Here is a 17,552-nt window from a genome sequence, read left to right as displayed (position 1 = left end):
ATAATATATTGTAACAACCAAAGAATTTTTACAAGTACTAGCTTAAGATATTTTTATCTAACGTTAGAGATTGAAATTGATGAATGATTTTATATCATATTTGACACAATGTTAAATTATTCCGGGATACGATATTACCATCTACTTTCACCATTTACTTCACTTGAGGATGTTCCGACTTTGAGTTACTCAAAGGCAGAATTTGATAAAAAGTTTCATCAAACTTTTAAAGTACTCCATGAACTGATGATATTTTCCTAGCACGTCAGAAACAGACCCTGAGGCATAGAGACCTTATTCTTATCGATGTCACCTCTTTGATTATTATCATATATACAGCGTAGATTTTAATATCAATCTCCTGGCCGGTAAGTCTTGCATCAGTCTGGTCATGTCAGATTTCACGTAAGCAGAGGTCAAACTTATCATTGGGGATGGTATATTCCAGGCACATGGTATCTTTTTTTCTTCAAAAGTGCAGCCGAAGGAGAAGTTGACTTCTAAACACACTTGTCTAGAAAGACTGCATAAGTTTTGTTTTGTAAAAATTTTCAACTTTTCATTCATAGATTTCTCTAACTCTAATTATAATCAGCTTTTATTTTAATTAATAAAGGGCAAAGCCCTCTCACGACCCAACGGGCCGTGAGAGCAGAGCTCTCCCTACAGGTAACACGTATATACATGTATGTTTAAAAGGAAAATATAGGAAAATAATGAAAAATTATACCATACCTATGGAACTTGAAAATTTTGGTACTAATGGCGTCGATTCGAATATTAGCATGTGGACATGTATTTCTCCATTTTGAATCTCGTCTACCCTAGTTCACGTCGTTCTGAGATGTTACATAAAATTCGTAAAAGCATGTAAATCTTATTTTCTTAATTATATATAATCACTCCATGATTAACACCATGTTTGTTGTTGTGGTTCAAACGCTATGTTTGTTAATTTGCTAAATAACGACACTGAATATGACGTCAAAATGTACTGTTTATATCAATTGCATTATATTTCCCGCGTTCAATATATAGGCGGATCAAATATCCAAAATTAGGATGCTTTGATACAGTTCCGTCCTCATGCTGACTTTGGATTGTTTTTGTTCTGTTTTGGGTTTGCTTCGCCCTCAAACACGGTCACGCCGTAAAACATATTATTTGTATACAGTGTGACCGTTGGACCGAGCGAAGCATGAAATTGTCATTGGCATGTCCTAAGTGATGATCATAATTCCGTTAAATATGGTAATTTACATGTATAATCATAATTCCGTTTAGTATGGTAAATTATAATTCATTAAAAAATATATATTATTTAATTATGAAAATACCCTTGCGCTAAACATCCAGTAACATCTAAAATTAAACGAAGGGGGGGGGGGATATATGAGGATAACTACAGGATCCACCTATTCATTTAACATGGGGAATATAACGCCAGCCGACGTAAACCATGCAGTGCATTGTGATGTCACATATAGCCTCGAATTTTTTCTCTTTCAAATCAAATGTTACAATTATAAACAAAGACAGTTATAAAAACTAAAGAAACAAATTCAAAGTGGTAAAAAAAATAAACGTAAATATATCGTATATTTTTATTTAAAGAAACTCATGAATTTGTTCATCTGTTTAGTCGTAATACTGTTTTTCTATTTGATGATTGGTTAAAACTGTAACAATAATAATGATACCATTCATTTTTAACAAACTGAGTGTTTGAATTACAAATTCACACGTCAGTCTTGTATTTTTGGCATTCAAAATTAAATCATGAATAACTGTGGAAGCAACTAATGAACAAAACTAAATGGTGGCGCCCATATGGATCACATAATTTTCAGTGAACGTAGGTAGAGATTATCTCTATTAATTTGCTGATTTTCTCATTTTTAGGTCACTTGAGTAAACTCAGGTGAACTATTGCAATTGGTTGTCGTCGGTCATCGTGTGTCATCCGTCGTGCGTTAACAATCGATCATTTTTAACTTCTTTTTAATAACTACCATTCCAATTCTTTTCAAATTTGGTATGAGCATCATTGGGACAAAGGGGACATAAATTGTAAATTTCAGGACTCCAGCATCCCTGGGGCCCTAAGGGCGGGCAAAAACTGCCCCAAATTGACCAATTTTTAAAAATCTTCTTCTCAAGAACCACCCACGTGTAAGAAAAACTAAATGCATAGTGATGTAGAGCAGGAAAGCCTCTACCAAAATTGTAAATTTCATGATCCCTGGGGTAGGGGTTCTGACCCCAGGGCCGGGCCAAACTTGGTCTCTAGTGTTTATGTGTAAAACACTTAAATAACATCTTCGTAGTGCTATTGATACTAAATTGAAAGTAAATAGATATTTAGAAAGAACAGGTAGTCCTTTACCAAAATTGTAAATTTGATGCTCCCAGGGGTAGGGGTTTTGGTATCAGGGTGGGGCCAAAATGGTCAGTTATTAAATGTGTGAACAATAGACATTTTTAACTTCTTGATAACTATCATTCTAATTCTTTTCAAATTTGGTATGACACATATTTGGAACAAGGGGACGTAAATTGTAAATTTCAGGATTTCAGCACCCCTGGGGCTCTAGGGGTGGGGCAAAAACTGCCCAAAATAAACCAATTTTCAAAAATCTTCTTCTCAAGAACCACACATGTGTAAGAAAAACTAAATGCATAGTGATGTAGAGCAGGAAAGTCTCTACCAAAATTGTAAATTTCATTATCCCCAGGGTAGGAATTCTGACTCCAGGGTTGGTGCAAACTTGGTCTATAGTATTTATGTGTAAAACACTTAAATAACATCTTCTTTAGTGCTGTTGATACTAATTAGAAACTAAATGAATAGAGCAGCTAGGTAGTCTTTTACCAAAATTGTAAATTTTATTTTCCCCAGAGTAAGGGTTTTGACCCCAGGATGGGGCCAAACTTAGTATATAGTATTTATGTGTAAGTCTGCTGATACTGTATAAAATCTAAATGCATACTTAGGAATTAAACAGAAAAGGATGTACATAAAATGGTGAATTTCACAACCCAGGGTTATGACTTTAGGATGGGTCCAAATTAGTCATATCTTTTGATATTTTAATGTTAATACACCTATTATTTAAAACCTTTCATCAGTGTATGCACTTTTAAGAGCAGTGAAATTTTAAGAACACATATTGTTTTATACTGTTGCTGAATATTAGAATTTAGTTAAGATATTCAGAACAGGAATTTTTTTTTTAGATTTGATAGCCCGTGGGAATAGTGATACTTTTTCACTAGTATTCAGGTGACCGATAAGGCCTGTGGGCCTCTTATTTCTTTTACATACGTGTTACCTTTCATAGAGCCTTGCTTTGCAGACGACCCTTTGGCCCATCCGAGCTTTGCTCACTTTAATCAGCTCTTGTCAGTCATCAAACCTAATTTTTGTAGAAATTTGAATGAAAACCAAGTTGTACTTTTGAAATAATTTGCTCATGGTTAAACATGCAAGTGCACAAACAGTACCAGACCTATTACTATTTACAGAGTAACAAACAGTACCAGACCTATTAGTATTTACAGAGGATGTAAACACAGCAAAGGTAGGGCAGGAACCCCAAAGACACAGGCTAAACTACATGGAAATCCAAACATGTCCACATTAACTACAAGGAGCACATTGTCAGCAAGGATCTATAACCAAATTTAAAAACAGCAATAGTACATGTATATAGCAAAACTCACCCCTGATTGTGATGCAGAAATCCACAGATTCCTTATAATTGCTTTTAACAGCATTTTTTATTTGAATATTTGCCTTTATTTATATTTATTATATGTTTAAATCTTTCTACAGTTAATATTTTACATGTATGTACACTGATGACTTTTAACTGTAATTCATTATCTGTAAAGTGATTCAGAGTTAATTTTAGTTATAGAGGGTGCTTTGTCCTTTCAACGGTCAGAGAATTCAAAGAATGTTCCTCTGGGGGGATTAGAAAAAAAATCATTAAAAATATTAACTACTGTATCAATACACACTAAAAATATGATTAATATTCTACAGAATGACCATCAGGATCTGCCCTCTAGTGCCTAAAGGCCACGATGCAGGGGTCACTCTGACAAGAAGTATGCTCGAAAAACTTAAAAGCTTTCAGGGTGTAATTTTTTTTCCCCTTCCTTCCTTTTCTTTTGTCACCTTCTGTTGAGTTTTTTCTTTCTTTTGACACCTAGACTGTATCTGTGCCTATTTAAAGCAGAACCTGTACCAATCAGATTTTGAAGGGTATGGAAATCCAGAAAAATGCTTTCATGAAACCCCTATGCTTGTTGTATATTTTAGGGTCTATAAAATTAGACAGAATAAAGGCAGAACTTTGTTATTTTAACAACCAATAGGATGGAACTTCTTCTTTAATATGATTCATTCCAATATATGATATCTTCCCTTGGGGCCAAGCTCAGGGAGTCACAATCTCTATTTTTGGCCATTACACATTTTCATGCTAAGGCTGTGGAAAGGATATAAGTTGTTTTTGATAAGAACAATTGTCAATGCATAACCAGGAGCCTGACCTCACAAGGGGAGAGTTTTGTTCATGTTAATCTAAAGTGAACCAAATCCATTCAAAGTTACAGGGCTAGACAAAATTTCCATCTTTCATATATTTTCAAATGATCAGAATTATTATTAGTGGGAGGTCATGTATTATTATTGCTTTTTGTTTAAAGATACCTGTATCTATAATGCAACTTACATGTAAGAATGCAAAAAAAAAAAAAGAAAAAGAAAGAACCAATTAAATGAATTTTGCATATGCTTTACACTTAATTAATCCAAAAAACAATTCTTTTATCAGGGGTCAAAATGGAATATGCATAGATGCAACAAAGTATTAGGGATTGACAACAATGTTGTTACAGAAAATCTGCAGACAGTTATTGAGCTCAACACAACACTGTCTTGTGAATTCTAAGAGTAAACATTTAAAGGAGGCATGCACTGGTATACAATGTTTAAAAAAGTATCATTCAGTTACGACAATGAAACCGCTCCACAATATTTCTACATCATGGATAAGAAGAACTGTGTCCATTGTCAGTGTTAGGACATTTCATGATTCAGCAACAGTTCTGAGATTGTCAGAAAGAACCAGGTACATAAACCGATCTGGAAATGTTAGAAAAAAGAAGAGAAGATTGAGGTCACAGGTATGTATATAATTGTAGCAGCAGTCCTGAATCGTTTTGTTATATTTATATAAAGTTCCTGGCTTTCTACTTCATAGCAGGACTTTTAGGTTTTGGACATTAAGTTAGATTTTTTCATTATCCCCTTGCAAATTCATTATGTAAGAGAGAAGATAGAGTAACAGGACCATTCCTGTGTTAGTGTGTATGTAACGCTGAGTCCTGTGTTAGTGTGTGTGTAACACTGAGTCCTGTGTTAGTGTGTGTGTAACACTGAGTCCTGTGTTAGTGTGTGTGTAATGCTGAGTCCTGTGTTAGTGTGTGTGTAACACTGAGTCCTGTGTTAGTGTGTGTGTAACACTGAGTCCTGTGTTAGTGTGTGTGTAATGCTGAGTCCTGTGTTAGTGTGTGTGTAACGCTGAGTCCTGTGTTAGTGTGTGTGTAATGCTGAGTCCTGTGTTAGTGTGTGTGTAATGCTGAGTCCTGTGTTAGTGTGTGTGTAATGCTGAGTCCTGTGTTAGTGTGTGTGTGTAACACTGAGTCCTGTGTTAGTGTGTGTGTAACGCTGAGTCCTGTGTTAGTGTGTGTGTAACACTGAGTCCTGTGTTAGTGTGTGTGTAACACTGAGTCCTGTGTTAGTGTGTGTGTAACGCTGAGTCCTGTGTTAGTGTGTGTGTAACACTGAGTCCTGTGTTAGTGTGTAACACTGAGTCCTGTGTTAGTGTGTGTGTAACGCTGAGTCCTGTGTTTGTGTGTAACGCTGAGTCCTGTGTTAGTGTGTGTGTAACACTGAGTCCTGTGTTAGTGTGTGTGTAACACTGAGTCCTGTGTTAGTGTGTGTGTAACACTGAGTCCTGTGTTAGTGTGTGTGTAACACTGAGTCCTGTGTTAGTGTGTGTGTAATGCTGAGTCCTGTGTTAGTGTGTGTGTAATGCTGAGTCCTGTGTTAGTGTGTGTGTAACACTGAGTCCTGTGTTAGTGTGTGTGTAACACTGAGTCCTGTGTTAGTGTGTGTGTAACACTGAGTCCTGTGTTAGTGTGTGTGTAACACTGAGTCCTGTGTTAGTGTGTGTGTAACACTGAGTCCTGTGTTAGTGTGTGTGTAACACTGAGTCCTGTGTTAGTGTGTGTGTAACGCTGAGTCCTGTGTTTGTGTGTAATGCTGAGTCCTGTGTTAGTGTGTGTGTAACACTGAGTCCTGTGTTAGTGTGTGTGTAACACTGAGTCCTGTGTTAGTGTGTGTGTAACACTGAGTCCTGTGTTAGTGTGTGTGTAACACTGAGTCCTGTGTTAGTGTGTGTGTAACACTGAGTCCTGTGTTAGTGTGTGTGTAACGCTGAGTCCTGTGTTAGTGTGTAACGCTGAGTCCTGTGTTAGTGTGTGTGTAACACTGAGTCCTGTGTTAGTGTGTGTGTAACACTGAGTCCTGTGTTAGTGTGTGTGTAACACTGAGTCCTGTGTTAGTGTGTGTGTAATGCTGAGTCCTGTGTTAGTGTGTGTGTAACGCTGAGTCCTGTGTTAGTGTGTGTGTAACACTGAGTCCTGTGTTAGTGTGTGTGTAATGCTGAGTCCTGTGTTAGTGTGTGTGTAACACTGAGTCCTGTGTTAGTGTGTGTGTAACACTGAGTCCTGTGTTAGTGTGTAACGCTGAGTCCTGTGTTAGTGTGTAACGCTGAGTCCTGTGTTAGTGTGTGTGTAACGCTGAGTCCTGTGTTAGTGTGTGTGTAACAATGAGTCCTGTGTTAGTGTGTGTGTGTAATGCTGAGTCCTGTGTTAGTGTGTGTGTAACACTGAGTCCTGTGTTAGTGTGTGTGTAACGCTGAGTCCTGTGTTAGTGTGTGTGTAACACTGAGTCCTGTGTTAGTGTGTGTGTAACACTGAGTCCTGTGTTTGTGTTTAACGCTGAGTCCTGTGTTAGTGTGTGTGTAACACTGAGTCCTGTGTTAGTGTGTGTGTAATGCTGAGTCCTGTGTTTGTGTGTAATGCTGAGTCCTGTGTTAGTGTGTGTGTAACACTGAGTCCTGTGTTAGTGTGTGTGTAACAATGAGTCCTGTGTTAGTGTGTGTGTAATGCTGAGTCCTGTGTTAGTGTGTGTGTAACACTGAGTCCTGTGTTAGTGTGTGTGTAACGCTGAGTCCTGTGTTAGTGTGTGTGTAACACTGAGTCCTGTGTTAGTGTGTGTGTAACACTGAGTCCTGTGTTTGTGTTTAACGCTGAGTCCTGTGTTAGTGTGTGTGTAACACTGAGTCCTGTGTTAGTGTGTGTGTAAAGCTGAGTCCTGTGTTAGTGTGTGTGTAACGCTGAGTCCTGTGTTAGTGTGTGTGTAACACTGAGTCCTGTGTTAGTGTGTGTGTAACACTGAGTCCTGTGTTAGTGTGTGTGTAACACTGAGTCCTGTGTTAGTGTGTGTGTAACACTGAGTCCTGTGTTTGTGTTTAACGCTGAGTCCTGTGTTAGTGTGTGTGTAACACTGAGTCCTGTGTTAGTGTGTGTGTAACACTGAGTCCTGTGTTAGTGTGTGTGTAACGCTGAGTCCTGTGTTAGTGTGTGTGTAACGCTGAGTCCTGTGTTTGTGTGTAACGCTGAGTCCTGTGTTAGTGTGTGTGTAACACTGAGTCCTGTGTTAGTGTGTGTGTAACACTGAGTCCTGTGTTAGTGTGTGTGTAACACTGAGTCCTGTGTTAGTGTGTGTGTAACACTGAGTCCTGTGTTAGTGTGTGTGTAATGCTGAGTCCTGTGTTAGTGTGTGTGTAACACTGAGTTTGTAAACACTCTACAGGCCACATGTTTTTGTTCAATTGATTTGATACTTCAAATATAGCTTTATCATTAAAGAGGGAGAACCCTATTGATTTTGGAGTAACAAACTCAAAGATGAAGCTCACTATAAGACTGCATAGAAAAGGATTGTGGACACTCTAGAAACACCTTTTTTACTTGATTGATTTGATACATCACATGTAGCTTGTTATCAAAAGAGGAAGATTCCTGTCATTTTGGGGTAAAAAGGTCAAAGTCACTACAGGACTTCATAGAGAAAGCTTGTAGACAATCTAGAGACCACATGTTTTGCTCGATTGATTTGATATTTCATGTGTAGCTTTAATTGTTATCAAGAGAGGAAAACTATTTGGTTTGCAAAGGTCCTGGTCACAACGGGACTTTATGGAAAGCTTGTAGACACTCATTTTTAGGGGATATGCCTCACCTTGGGAGCTCTGTTTATCAATTTTTGTGACTGCCAGTCATTGATTTTATGAGTAAAACAGAATTGAGACAGTCAGATTTTTATACTCTGTTGATCTGAGGCCTGTGTATGTTTATATCTCTTCTAGTACAACATGTATTAAACTTCATATTTAGTTTGGCTTATTTGCCGACACAAGCAGTTTAGTACAAAGTTGTATGTGTGATAATTATGATTATTTCAAATCCTAGACTGGAGTGGAATTACGAGTCACAGCCTATCAAACTTCAAAAGAAGACTTTGATTTTGAGTTGTTGGAGAAAAGTCTGGAAATGCAAAATCTCTACAAGATCACAGAACTTCCACCAGGTTAATGTTACATAATCATTATTTTCTCAACAAGATCTAGGATCTTCCACTAGATTAACATCTCATTATTTTCATTTCCTTTTATATGAAAGTGGACAGGGTAAAAGAGAAGGGAAGGAAGGGGAAAGCATGAATGGAGAGAAGGGGGCAGAAGGAGGAAAAAAGGGGAAGGGGAAAAGAGAGAGCAGGAGAGGATAAGATGGAACACCCCCCCCCCCCCCCTGTCCACTTATCTTTACCAACCACTTGTTATTGTAGTGTCTTTGTACAATCTCTGACTTTGTGTTGACAGATATGGTAGATTTATGTCTTTATTAACCACTTGTTAACTTATTGTACTGACTTTGTTTTGACAGATATCGTAGATGTTGTACATTGCTCTCCGGTCTATCCAGTAGAAGAACACCAGAAGGAAATCTTTTTTACCAAGTAAATCCTCCTTTGTATTCTAACCTATAGAAATCATATCTGCCAGGTAAAAATTGTTTTTTCAAATCTGACAAATTCTTTTGAAAAAAAGGTGACATATTTCAAAAGTTTAGTTTGTAATAGGGCAACATTTGCTTTATTTCTGATATTGAAAGTTCTTGTGTTTTTAGCTCACTTTTTGGCACTAGTAAACTTTTCTGATCACATTTTGTCAGTTTTCCGTCTGTCTGTTCATAAACTTTTAGTATTTTCAACTTCTTCTCCATATTTTCTGGTCCAATTTCAGTCAAACTTGCCATAAAGCATCCTTGGGTAAAGGGGGTTCAAGTTTGTTTAAATGAAGGAACAAACCCACATGAAAGGGGAGAAAATCAAGAAAATGCAAAAAATAGGATGGAGTTATTTAAAAATCTTCTTAAGAATTACTGAGCTAAAAAAGTTTAAATTCACATGAAAACTTCTTGATATAATGTAGATTTAATTTTGTTCAAATCATGGCCACTGGGGATAGGATGGGCCACAATAGGGGATCAAAGTCTTACTTGCTGATATATAGGGAAAATCCTTTTAAAAATCTTTTCAAGAACAATTGGACCAGAAAAGTGAAAGTTTTACATGAAAGCTTCCTGACATAGAATAAATTAAAGTTTGTTAAAATCATGGCCCCCGGGGGTAGGATGTTCTGGAAAAATCTTTAAAAATCATCATAATTTTTTTTATTGACATATAGGGCTATCATGTTTCATATAGATACATTCCATTTTCCCCATACCAAACTGTCTATTTTGTGACTTTGACATTGGAGTTTGACTTACTTTTCAGAAAATACAACCTATTAAGTATTTCCTGAACTTAAGGCATTCATATTTTATATATAGATTCTTTATAGTCAAGGCATTTGTGATACATCATGCTGTTCTTCATAAGGCCAAGAATTACAGTTTAAATGAGAAGTATTGCTATAAGAAATCTTTATACAAAATATAAAAGCTGTACGTTAAATACTTTATGATATAGAAAAAGGTTAGGTTTTCTTACAACTTGGTCAAACATTAAGGGTGACATCACAAAGTCAAACAACAAAGTTGTTGAAACAGGTTCATTTATGTTGTGACTTTTGGGGCTCTGTTAAGGCTTTGATATGGAATCAAAATTTCTCATGGAAACAAAAAATAGTGAAACAAAGAAGTAACTCGGGTGAGCGATGTGGCCCATTGGTCTCTTGTTATAGCAATATTTTTTTAAACCCCCCCCCCTCCCCTTATAGAAGAGGGGCATATTGCTTTGCACCTGTCGGTGTGTCGGTTGGTTGGTAGACCACATGTTGACCACTCAATATCTTGAGAAGCATTCACCTCATTGTAATGATATTTCATTTGTGGATTGGTTACGAGCACAGGCAATTGCATTGCTTGGGGGTGAATTTACTATATAAATAGTCTCTTTATATAGTAAATTCGACCCCAAGCGATGCAATTGCCTGTGGTTACGAGTAGAAGAGAACCCCTATCGATTTTCAGGTCAAAAGGTCAAGGATCAATCTATTCTGGACAAAGGAAGATGCTGTCCACTCAATATCTTGAGAAACCTTTCTTTGACAGACATTAAACTTAGTACACTGATACAATGTGAGGAGCAGATGACCCCTATTGATTTTGAGGTCACATGGTCAAGGGTCAAACTGGACATAGGAATATACTGACCAGTCAATGTTTAGAGAACTTTTTGCTTGACAGACATCAAACTTGGTACACTAATACATCTTCAGAAGTAAATAACCCATATTGATTTTGAGGTTACATGGTCAAAGGTCAAGGGTTAAACTGGATATAGGAATATACTGTTTGCTCAATATCTTTAGAACTCTTTACTTGACAGACATCATACTTGGTACACTGGTACATCTTCAGAAGTAGATTACAGTTATTGATTTTGAGGCCAAAGGTCAAGGGTCAAACTTGACATAGGAAAATACTGTCTGCTCAATATCTTGAGAATTCTTTGCTTGACAGACATCAAACTTGGTACACTGGTACATCTTAACATGTAGATGGCCCCTATTGATTTTGACGTCACATGGTCAAAGGTCAAGAGTCAAACTGGACATAGTAATATACTGCCCATTTAATATCTTGAGAACCCTTCGCTTGACAGACATCAAACTTGGTAGACTGGTACATCATAAGGGGTAGATCACCCTTATAAAATTTGGGTTGATATAGTCAAAGGTCAAGGGTTAAACTGGACATAGTAATAAATTATCTCCTATATTTTAAGAATCATTTGCTTGATTTGACACCAAACTTGGTACACTGGTACAGCATAAGGAGTAGATGACCCCATTGATTTTTAGGTCACATGGTCAATCCACTCTGGGCATAGGAAGATATTGTCTGCTCAATATCTTGTATTGGCTTATCTCTACTATCAATTAAATGATACATGTGTATAACTCTTTTCAATTTTGCACCATGGGGGGCATATATGTTTTACAAACATCACTTGTTTATATTTCAGACAGGGATCTGTTGTTTTCTGGGATGTTCCAGAAAGAGAGGTATATAGAACCATCACCTAAATGTGGTTTACAAAGAATAGTCTGAATTATCATTATGTTACTTATACCCAAATATGTTGCTGTGTGGTTCTGTTTTAGGAGGAAAACTCATTTTGTGTTTCATTTACAGAGAAATGAAGTGATACAGTTTGTGAAACAATTGGATCCAGAAAATGCTTTTGATGACAAATTCATTGAAGATGAATCTGAGAGTATGGTGGTAACTTTTAGGTATACTTCTTTCATTATGTTCACATCCTTAAAATTGATAATCCTACTTTTATGCTCACAAAATTGAAAACCAGGGTATATTGTTTTTGATTTGTCAACTTTTCTGTCCATCTATTTTTCCTGTCTGTTTGTCTGTCTATCCAGACCTGTAAGCTTGACCTTAGCTGCAGATCTATAGTTCTCTGAAAGTCTGTCCCAATATTGACCTTGATAGAGATTTCATGACGTGAACAGCCCGGTAACAAATCCTACATTCAGGATGAAGTCAGTGTTATGCTTTCATTTCAAACAGGAATTTTACAACATAGACTTACTTGGAGATTCACAAACTCGTTATTTTACAATAAAATTCAATATTTGTTCTAAAATTTATTCAATAAAATGTTGTTTGACAAATGAATGGATAACAAAAAAAATTATAAGGACCCCCTGCAGAAGCCCTATAGGGATTACATTGTCTGTTAGTCTATCATCACTTTCATTGTTATGGTCTGACATCCTAAACAGTTTCCAACATAAAGCTTCCTTATTTTATACAATGGTAGTTATCCATGAAAGGAAGATTCCTATGTACTTAGGAGTCTTGAGGTCAAAGTTTAAGGTCACAACAGACCTTCAATATAGATCATTGTGGTTTCATATTTTATACAAAGACATGTATAGATGATCAAGGTTACAGCAAACCTTCCCTCTAAGTTTACTACACTTAGAGTTTTTGTGTTTCATATAATCCTGCAATTAAACATGAAATGCAGATCTGGAAAAAAGCATAGTCACTCTTCTCTGTCATGAAAAGCATTAATGAATTCAGTGTCATCAGCATCAATGCATGTAATACATGAATTTAGTTTTCCATGAGGCCCTGAACTGAGTTATTTTCCTATCTTAAAATCTTATTATTAGTTACATTACATGTAGTAAATATTCCAAAGATAAGATCCACATAAAAAAAAACCCAACAAGACCCAGAAAAAACACATTAAAAATAACAAAGAACAACCCACACATCTAAATTAATTTTTTAAGTCATTTAGTCTTCTCTGTTCTTTAGTGATAAGGAGTCTTGTATCCTGGACAGCAACACCATAAACATGAACGATGCTGTATACACCAAACAGCAGGGGCAGCTGGAGAAGTATGCCTGTTCCAATGCCTTGATGCAGTCTTGTAAGAAGTCCAAATATTATCTGGAATACATTTTCAATTGCAAACTGTTCAGACATGTAATTCAGGCATTGCTCAAATTCTCGTATCTGTAAAAACACGCATGTATGTGGTTTGTATCTTTTGTTAAATTATTCAGGGATTTACAAAGCTCCTGAAATAATCATGTTTGTAGATATAAACACACATGCTTTGTTTGATGTGCATTGTAAATAGATTGATAATCACACGTTTTGTTAATGTAAATATAATAACATATGCTTTGTAAATGGTAATATAGTCACATACAGGTATATTTATTGTAAAGGCACATTTCGTTACCGGTCACTGTAGCTCAATGGTAGAGTGTTCACTTCATAACCAGAAGATTGTGAGTTTGAGCCCCGCTCATGCCATGACCGCATCAAACCTAAGACATTAACATTGGTAGTGATTGCTCCTTTGCCAAACACTAGGCATTTAGAAGTGAAAATCCTGAGTCTTTCGGATATGACCTTAAAAACGATGGTCCTATGTGACGTCGGGCGTTGGCACGTTAGAGAACCCTCACTGCTACGGTCCTGTGCGCTAAGCATGTGTCTATGTGATAGTCTTCACCTACAGCTGGTGACGTCCCAATATGAGTGAAAAATTCTCGACGGAATGTAAAACAAACAAACAGTCACAATTTGTTAGTGTAAATATAATCACATGTTTTGTTACTGTAGATATAATCACATGTTTTGTTAGTGTAGATATAATCACATGTTTTGTTAGTGTAAATATAATCACATATTTTGTTAGTGTAGATATAATCACATGTTTTGTTAGTGTAGATATAATCACATATTTTGTTAGTGTAGATCTAATCACATGTATTGATAGTGTAGATATAATCACATGTTTTGTTAATCACATGTTTTGTTAGTGTAAATACAATCACATATTTTGTTAGTGTAGATATAATCACATATTTTGTTAGTGTAGATATAATCACATGTATTGATAGTGTAGATATAATCACATATTTTGTTAGTGTAGATATAATCACATGTATTATTAGTGTAGATATAATCACATGTTTTGTTAGTGTAATTATAATCACATGTTTTGTTAGTGTAGATATAATCACATGTATTGTTAGTGTAATTATAATCACATGTATTATTAGTGTAGATATAATCACATGTATTATTAGTGTAATTATAATCACATGTTTTGTTAGTGTAATTATAATCACATGTTTTGTTAGTGTAGATATAATCACATGTTATGTTAGTGTAAATATAATCACATGTATTGTTAGAGTAAATATAATCACATGTTTTGTTACTGTAGATATAATCACATGTATTATTAGTGTAGATATAATCACATGTATTATTAGTGTAGATATAATCACATGTTTTGTTAGTGTACATCTAATCACATGTTTTGTTAGTGTAGATATAATCACATGTTTTGTTAGTGTAAATATAATCACATGTTTTGTTAGTGTAGATATGATCACATGTATTGTTAGTGTAGATATAATCACATGTATTATTAGTGTAGATATAATCACATGTTTTGTTAGTGTACATCTAATCACATGTTTTGTTAGTGTAGATATGATCACATGTATTGTTAGTGTAGATATAATCACATGTTTTGTTTATTTCAGTACATTTATCAGCTATGGAGAAGCAGTTAGAAGATTTCATTGATGACACAGAACATCTTTCCATGGTCAGTTTTACATCAAGTCTATTCCTATGTGTTATGTACAGCAATGGTTTGTGTTTATTTCTACAATTATCAGAGTTAACCAGGAAATGCTGATATACATCTCAAATGATATGATGAGGAAGATTTTTGAACAATGAGATGAAGGACAGGCAGGACATTGATCATGTGATTGAAATATATTATGTCAGAGGCTTGACATCATAATACATGTAGTGGCTGTCGTTGCTTTACTAGGTATGATATTGTAGCCCATAAACTACATTATATTTGCCTAAATCACAAAATCTGAAAGGGCATCCATTCCCTTTACTCTGTGTGAATATTAGATGGAATTTTTACACCCGTAATTAAAGATTCGGGGGCATACAGTTTTTGGTTTGTCTGTTTTCGCACAAAACCTTTCACCTTGGCCATAACTTTTAAACGCTTAGTGCTAGGGCTTTCATATTTCACGTGTGTATTCCTTGTGACAAGACCTTTCATTTGTTACTAAAAGTTTTGGCCTCATGACGTTCACCTTGGAATTTGACCTACTTTTGAAAAATTTTAGCCTTGGCCTTAACTTTTGATAGCTTAGTTTAGGGCTTTTATGTTTTACATTTGAATTCCTTGTGACAAGACCATTTTGTTGGGTACCAGAATTACATTGCTGCCATATGGAGGCATCAGTGTTTTACAAACACATCTTTTTTTCAGGGATTAACAGGATCATGTTAAAGAGGAATAAAACATCACCATAATGGCTGATTTCTATTTGATACATGAATGAATGAAAATATAAATATCAGAAATACATGTACAGTGCTCCCTAAATATATTGCCCCCCGTTATGATGCCACCCCCGCTTATTCCCTGAAAATCTTAAAGAACAGATTTCCGCCCATGTTCACACCCCACCCCCATTATAATGCCATATGCCACTGATTTTCACAAACAAATGATCAAATGTGATAGGGTTTACCCTAGATAATAATGCCAATTACCTAACACCCATCAGTAATCACACCTGTACTTTGAGAGCAGTGGGGTGAAGTGTGAAGGTTTGGACAAGGTATGCAGGTGGCCAGGTTAATTACTAATAATTGGTGAATTAAACTCAAGATAATTTAAATGTATATACAAAATAGAGTCCAAATAACTTAATGGCATTGAATGTTTTTTACTGCTCAGTAAATTGTCCGAAATAGTGAATTCGTTATATTGACACCCCTGCTTTATTGCCCAAATTCGTTTTGAACAAAAGTTGGCAATATATCAAGGGAGCACTGTATATTCCTTTTAAATCTAAATGCCTTGCTGGGTAGTTTAGTAGGTGTCAACTGCTGATCTCTAGATTGCAGGTTCAAGACAGGTGTTTTATTTTTTTTCTTCAGATTACTTTCTGATAAAGCTACATTACTAAGAACTAAATATACTAAATTTGAAAGTTTTCAATTTCAAAATATTATACATATCCTCCACCTTCCACCTAATGAAATTTCTCTGATGTGTTATTCATCTTTAATTAGTTTTCATTGATTTTCAGGAAAGGTCACTCTTCTATGCCCATAACCCCCTACAATGACAAAAAAAACCAAACCTCATGATTTGGACATGTTTGTATTGAGGGTCCCCTAAGCTAAGATTTCACCAAATATGTCCTGCCTATCCTTAAGGTTTGTTCAGATTTCAATTTCTGGCTGCAAAATCTTTAAAATGTAACTCTTTTAACCACCCTTCCTCTGGATCTGACAGTTTTTCCAGTTCTTATCTGGAGCTCTCTTCAGTTCTTATCTGGATTTCTGTCCAGTTTTTATTAGATTTCTCTCTAGTTCTTATCTACCATTGTCTTCAGTTCTTTCTGGATCTGGCAATATTTTATTCAGTCCATATATAAACTTGCCCTTATTCAAATATTTACATTTGTGATGCAATTTCCTCTCGCTATCAAAGCCAGGAGAGAGTGAAATTAGGAAACAAATATCAATTGTCAATCCTACTTAGTCCTCAAGTAGCGTTCATGGAAACAATTATCCTCACACATATCTATCAAGAAATTTTGCCCAAATTGTGAACCTTTTTATGAGATGGTCATTTGTTACAACTTGCATGCTTGTTAATTTACATCCAACACTGGTTTACCATATTTGAATTTCTGTTTTTCAGGACTTGAAGGCTGGTAATCGTATTCGAATCAAACACAGAGAGGTACAGCAACATCTAGGGAAATTATTTGAATTTAGGTATTGTTATTTGATACACGTTTACCATGTAGGTTTTAATAAGGAATGATTGGATAGTTATGGTACTTTTTCCCTACAGTTCATTTTGAAGTTTGTATAGTAAAACACGCTTATTACGAATACACTTATAATGAATTCATGCTTATTGTGAAGTAATTTTAATTTTACGAATCAGGGAAAAATATTAGTTTTATTAGATATAACAAAGTTTGCTTATAATAAACTGTTTTGCTGGCCCTGGAGGTTTACTGTAACCATGTTTTACTGTAGTTGGAATTCACGAAATTGTTCATTATCTAGCTGTACATGTACTTTGAAACCATTAACAAGTTCTTCATCTTATGCCCCGGAGATTGAACATGTCCATCTCTTTGTCTCTATACAACTCTAACTTTGGTCATAAATATTGAACTCTCTGTTTGTGAAGATAAATAATCTCTACCTTGTATCAGGGGTTTAACAATAGTGAGAAAGGTGCGTCGTGTATTGCAATACATTGCAATTAACATCC

General features: G+C 35.6%; 1 protein-coding gene across 5 annotated transcripts in view; it reads left to right on the top strand.

Moving 5' to 3' along the window:
* The first annotated feature begins 150 nt into the window (after positions 1-150).
* The window catches only part of LOC125656106 (required for meiotic nuclear division protein 1 homolog), a 22,291-nt gene continuing 4,889 nt past the window's right edge, over positions 151-17,552 (top strand). The window contains exons 1-11 of one of the 5 annotated variants that reach the window (XM_048886712.2): positions 161-368; positions 3,526-3,581; positions 4,049-4,113; positions 4,845-5,196; positions 8,614-8,731; positions 9,088-9,160; positions 11,678-11,717; positions 11,848-11,948; positions 13,000-13,115; positions 14,755-14,819; positions 16,965-17,041. In XM_048886712.2, the coding sequence (XP_048742669.1) occupies positions 4,897-5,196; positions 8,614-8,731; positions 9,088-9,160; positions 11,678-11,717; positions 11,848-11,948; positions 13,000-13,115; positions 14,755-14,819; positions 16,965-17,041 (890 nt within the window). In that variant the 5' untranslated portion in view covers positions 161-368; positions 3,526-3,581; positions 4,049-4,113; positions 4,845-4,896. Of the gene's footprint in view, positions 369-3,525; positions 3,700-4,048; positions 4,114-4,844; positions 5,197-8,613; positions 8,732-9,087; positions 9,161-11,677; positions 11,718-11,847; positions 11,949-12,999; positions 13,116-14,754; positions 14,820-16,964; positions 17,042-17,552 lie in introns of all 5 variants that reach the window. The other 4 variants (XM_056149003.1, XM_048886725.2, XM_048886696.2 and 1 more) reach the window with 4 other exon arrangements.

Source organism: Ostrea edulis, chromosome 1 (assembly GCF_947568905.1).
Source record: "Ostrea edulis chromosome 1, xbOstEdul1.1, whole genome shotgun sequence".
NCBI lineage: Eukaryota > Metazoa > Mollusca > Bivalvia > Ostreida > Ostreidae > Ostrea > Ostrea edulis.
The sequence above is the reverse complement of the archived record's forward strand: the minus strand, read 5'-3'. Positions and strand labels throughout refer to the sequence as shown.